A 6,000-nucleotide genomic window follows, 5' to 3' on the forward strand; every position below is an offset into this window, starting at 1 on the left:
GTGGTGAACGCAAAAGTAAATTGGCAGTGGGGCAGGAAGCTTCGAAGGCCACTTTGAAGAAATATAAAATGTCTGGTGAGTTTAAGGCCTCTACTCGGCATAAGCACTCGAAGAGGTCTTGTTCTAGGAGTAGGTCGAGACAATATTGGTTTTCCAAGAAGGCGAAGAAGAGACATCATTGGTCTCCCTCTTAGTCATCTGACACCTCCACTGAGGTTATATGATGCCCGACTAAATCGGATTCCCCCAGCAAGTGGAATGCTTTTAGGGTGGAAATGTGGCAAATCTTTGAGAATGTGGCCACAACCCCCCTCAAAAGAGCCTCTCAAGAGCCAGACCCCGGTCGCTCCTTTGGACAACCCAGGAAGGTCAAAAACTAATTCGGTTAAATCCAGTAGTAAAGCGGAAACTCAACATTCTCGACCTGACACTAAGGTGTTGAATGTTCCCCGAGAGTAGAGTCAGTCTCCGATAACGGCAAAGAAGCATAAGACGTCGAAGCTTGCGACGATCTCTTCAACAACATCGGCATGGATCGCTTCAACGCTGAAGTCAAAGGAGACATTTACTCCTTTATCCAAGACCTCATCAACGCCTTCGACGATTCCTCCGGTTCTCTCGAGCCAAATTCTGGTTCAGGAGAAAATGTACAGACCTGTACTGATGACACTTTTTTAAAGTCAGTGTCCTCTATTCTTGAGGAGAAAAGGGCCTCGGGGTGGGGTGGGGTGGATGGGGGTAATATTTTTCCATTGGGAGTCAGATTTGGCACTAGAGAAGTGTCTGAAGAATTAATTTACCCTGAGTCAAGAATGAAAGATCTGCGACTCCCTCCACTCTGCTAGTGGTCTTGATGCATCACCAGAGTTGTAGTTTGCTAAACCTGACCCTTCAGACCATGCAGATTCAGGGTACAGGAATCTTATGAACCGGGTCACTGACTACATGGGTTGGAGTAGGGCCTCACTGACCTTCGAGCAGGATGGCATGACAGACATCCTGGACCAGGGTCCCCAAAAAGACCCAGTTCATCCTTTTCATAAGGCCCTTCAAAGGAAGGTAGTAGGTAACTGGGAGACTCCTGAATATAGCTCAGCTGTCAAAAGGAGCTTTGCCAGGAAGTATAGACCATCAAGCAGTGACCCAAATACCCTACAGCTTAGAGTTTGGTGGTTCAGGCTGCGACTTCCACCAGACAGTCAGCCTATGCCTCTATTCTCCCGGATAGAGATGATAAAAAAAAGAGGACCTGTTGGGCTCGCAAGGTGTTTACCTCGGACAGTATGGCCCTAAAGTCCACTAATGTCACCTGTATGGAGGCCAGGTTCACCCATACCCTGTTGGACTGTTTTAAGTGGACTGCTGAACATATTCCAGAAGGTGAAGAAAGGAAAGGCATTCTGAATATAGTTAAGGATGGCAAAGAGGCGATGGGAGAGTGTCTTCATTCAGGGCTGGATACTGCTGACAGCATTAGCAGATCCATGGCTGCAAGCACACTACTGCGCAGATTTTCGTGGTTGAGAAAGTCTGGGTTTGCACCGCATGTGCAGGCCAGACTACTCGACATGCCTTTCGACAGCTCGAAGTTGTTTGGCAGCAAGGCGGATGAAAGCTTGGAGAAGCTGTAGACCTCGAAGGTGGCAGGTAAGTCCCTTAGCGCCTCCATTCGGCAACCTCAGCAACCTTATTCGGGCTCATCTTCCTGGAGAGGTTTTTCTTTCTGTACGGCCTGGTCTCTTCCTCTACTAAATGAGGAATAGTAACAAAAAGAACAAAGAAAATTCCCTCGTGCTGGACGAGAAGGGGTCCTAAATCAGCCCCAGCAGCGGCAGCTTTGCCCTCAGCTGCTGCTGCCGCCTCTAAGCCACTCTGAGGCCTTGACGCACAAGACCCCGGTGGGAGGCAGTAACTCTCAGCATCTGAACAAATGGTGGGACATTGCTTCAGATGCTTGGGCCCTGGAAACAGTAGCTCAAGGTTACTGCCTTCCTTTTCTAAAAAGACCTCAGGATCATCCACCGGGAACCAACTCTGTCAAAATTCCATATCCGCTTCTTGTGCAGGAAAGTTTAACACTGCTAGAGAAAGGTGCAATAGAACATGTACCTGTAGCGGAGAGGAACAAGGGTTGGTATTCGCCTTATTTTCTGATTCCCAAGAAGGACAGAGGATTGAGACCCATCTTGGACTTGAACAAGTTCCTCAGGAAGGACAGGTTCAAGATGGTAACCCTTTCTCAGATCCCTCAGGCTCTCAAACTCCAAGACTGGTTGGTATCATTGGACCTTCAGGATGCTTTCATGTGCCAATCCATCACAAGCACAGAAGGTACCTGAGGTTGGCGGTTCTCACCATTCGGGCTGGCCTTCACCCAAGGGTTTTCACCAAGCTGATGACAGTAGTGGCAGCAAGTCTCAGGAGAGGGGTGATTCACGTTGAGCCCTACCTGGACGGCGTGTTGCTCAGGGCTTGTTCATGCCGAACAAGCCCAGGAACGTCTTAGTGTTCTCTGCCGTTCCAAAACTGGTCTTCTCGCTCAATTACAAGAAGTCCCAGATACCATTCCAAAAACTCCAGTTCATCGGAGCGGCTTTGGAAACTTCATTCAGCAGATGGTTGTAAAATTCCAGAATGCCCAACATCTTCCGGCCTTCTATTTTTTTGAGGTTGCTCAGTCACATGGCATCCTGCATTTTCCTCGTGTCAGAGGCCCGATTGAGAATGAGATCCCTTCAATGGGCTCTCGGAACTCAATGGTGGCAATTTTCAGGCAACATGATGGATCTTCTGCAAGTTCCGAGCAGAGTTGCTCAAGACCTAATTTCGTGGGCTTGTGAATCCAACATTCTCAAGGGACAATCTTTTTGGCAACCATGGCCGGAGATAACTGTAGTGATGGTTGCCTCAATCACGGAGTGGGGAGCCCACACCAACAAACAGACAATCAGCGGTAGCTGGTCTCCATCGTCCAAACTACAGAGAAACCTTTTAGAGCTGAGGGCAATCAGACTAGCGCTGAAGGCCTTTCTGCCCTCTGTACGGGGAACGAATGCCCTGATGACATACACAGTGGCCATGTACTACCTCAACAAGAGAGGAGGCGTAGGGGCACTACCACTGTGCAGAGAGGCAATGCAGCTCTGGTTCTGGGCAATACAAGAAGGAATCTCTGTCGGCAGTTCACCTAGCCGGAGAGCAAAACGCAGCGGCGGATGCTCTGAGCAGGCAGAGCAGTCTCCCCCGAGTGGGAACTAGCTCAGGAATTTCTCAAGAGATCTTCAGCCTTTGGGGAGCCCCTCAAGTGGATCTGTTCGCGACCAGTGTCAACCGGAAGTGCGATCAGAACTGCTCAAGGGAATTTCCTCCCAAGAGGAGCTCTAGTGGACGGGTTTGTAGTGGACTGGGAATTTCCACTCCTGTACAAGTTTCCTGCCGTCCCCGTGATTCCTCACATGATCAGGAAAACAATGATCCTAATTGTTCCAGATTGGGTCAGGACGACGTGGTACCCGGACCTTCTGGACATGTCAATCTGCCCTCCAATACGTCTTCCACAAAGAGAGGATCTTCTCTTGCAAGCGGAAGGTCGGGCTCTCCATGCAGAGGTCAAGACACTGTCTTCACGCATGGTTTCTGAGAGGCTGAGATATAAGGATTGGGACCTACCGGATGACGTAATGGAGATTTTGCTTTCGGCCAGGAAGCCAGCAACCAAATCCTTGTACCATTGTCGTTGGAATAAATTCAGTAACTGGTGCAGGGATAAGAATGTGGACCCTTTTCAATGTGACACTCCTATGGTGCTATCTTTTCTGTCGCATCTGGCCAATCTGCTGCTCCAAATTGGAACAATAAAAGGATACCTGGCAGCGCTTGCCATTGTTAAGCACTCCTCTGAAGAGGTTTTCTATTTCAAGATTCCATTAATTGTCCAATTTCTGAAGGGACTTACTAACGTGTACCCTCCAGTCCCTTCCCTGCTTGGGATTTAAATCTTGTGTTAAAGTTCCTTACATGTATTCCCTTTGAGCCTTTACATTCCTGTCCGTTAAGGCTTTTAACACTGAAAATTGCCATTCTTGTGGCACTAATATCAGCCCGCAGGGTTAGTGAGTTGCAGGCTCTTTCATGCAAACCACTGTATACTACCTTTCACAAGGATAAAGCAGTCCTAGAGTTAAACCATCTTTCTTGCCGAAAGTAGTTTCTGACTTTCACTTGTCGCAAAAAATAACACTCCGAACTTTCTACCCTCATCCTCATTTGGGCAAAGAGGAGAGGTTGCATAGACTAGACCCAAAAAAGGCTGAATTTTTATATAGCGAGAATGGCAAAATTACGCCAGGATGAGAAACTCTTTGTGGATTATACCGGTCCTAAATTGGGATTACCAGTGACAAAACAGACTATATCCAGCTGGATGACTCTAGCTATTGGGTTATACTAGCTGGAAAGGAACCACCGGAAGGGCTTCGGGCTCATTCCACGAGAGGCATGGCAACTTCCGCAGCACTTCAGAGGGGAGTCCCCGTAATTGACATCGGCTCAGCTGCAACTTGGGCGTCGATTCATACTTTCGTTAAGCATTACTGCTTAGACTTTTTCTTCCCAAGATGGCCTTTTTGCGAAGGCAGTACGTCATTCCAGTCATAAGACTAAATGGTACTTCCACCTCCAAAGTTATTACTGCTTTGGGAGCCTAATAAAGATGAGGAATACGTGGGAGTACACAATCCATTAGAAGAACAAGTTACTTACCAACTGGTAAAGTTTTTTTTTTTTTTTTGACTGGATGTTCCTCCCACGTATTCCTCATCGCCCCTACCAGCCTACCCCGCTGTACAATGTGCGTGATTTACACTTTGCATTGCCAAAGAGCTTTCAGTCTGGGACACGCCTGGATGGTTCCTAGGGTTATACCACAAAAAAACAGAACTGAAGCCAACGGGCGCGGCACAAGCTATTTATACTACTGGCAACGTCGACTCGCTACAGCGGCCCTCTAGGGACATCAACGCCAAGACATCGTGCACAGCGCCCTCTGCCGAGAATTTTTTCCAAAGCAACGAAGCTGGCGAGATGCGAATATCAAAATGAGGAATATGTGGGAGGAAATTCCAGTCGAAAGAACGTTACCAGTTGGTAAGTAACTTTTTCTACTATTCATTGTGATACACTGCTTTGTAGTAGTTCTTATCCATGCAAAACATTTCAATAGAGCTTAAGATAATTCCCTTTTTTCTTCTTTTACTGTCTCACAGCAAACTGAGGCGGGGAGATGAGCATACAAATACAGAGTTCCTGCGCTCCCCCATTTTCAAAGGCCAGAAGAAAAAGTTGGGGAAAACGCGAAAGAAGAAAGCCGATGCATAATTTGTATAAAGTGTGTAGCAAATGTGTTAATGTACAATTCCATGGACCGCTGCATAACTAGAGCATTTTAACAAATGGTTGCATGTAATCGTTGTGTGTTTTTGTATGCTGGTTCTAAATGTGTTATGCTTGATTGATTGTTTTTATACTTTGAAAGATGTACTTGGAAATAAAGTGTTTTTTTTTTTTAATGTGATTTTTCTTGGAGTAAATTTTAAATTCTCTCTGAAATATGGTGGTTTTGCGGTTAGATGTGTAATGGATGTCACAAAGCCTAATGAAATCCATAAGGGCAAGACGCAGAAGATTAGGGTGTTAAACAAACACAGATTTAGTGGTAGGAGTACAAGTTTTTCACCAACTAGAGAAAATACATCTGAATCACATGTTGGCGTTTCTGCAATTTCCAATAAGGTAAAGACCCTGGGGTAAATGCGTCTCCTGGTGCAACAAAATTCCATTTACTTCTGGGCACATACCTGATATTGAGACAATTTTCACTCTGTTTGGGATTAAGGTGTCCTTGCACTTGTTTCTTGGGGATTTTAAGCTCAATGTACTAGTGCTTCATGAGACCAGTCTACCGGATCAGAGAATGAGTGCATGCACTTTTAGGTCAAGGCA

At 46.5% G+C, this 6,000-nt stretch overlaps 1 protein-coding gene across 4 annotated transcripts in view; it reads left to right on the forward strand.

Annotated features, from left to right (window-relative positions):
• Positions 1–5,567, forward strand: part of SGO2 (shugoshin 2) — a 437,789-nt gene extending 432,222 nt beyond the window's left edge. For all 4 annotated transcript variants that reach the window (XM_069615600.1, XM_069615598.1, XM_069615601.1 and 1 more), the window contains exon 9: positions 5,265–5,567. In XM_069615600.1, the coding sequence (XP_069471701.1) occupies positions 5,265–5,376 (112 nt within the window). In that variant the 3' untranslated portion in view covers positions 5,377–5,567. The remainder of the gene's footprint in view (positions 1–5,264) is intronic.
• Positions 5,568–6,000: the final 433 nt, after the last annotated feature.

The sequence above is a fragment of the Ambystoma mexicanum genome, chromosome 9 (assembly GCF_040938575.1).
Source record: "Ambystoma mexicanum isolate Mex_15411 chromosome 9, UKY_AmexF1_1, whole genome shotgun sequence".
Lineage (NCBI taxonomy): Eukaryota > Metazoa > Chordata > Amphibia > Caudata > Ambystomatidae > Ambystoma > Ambystoma mexicanum.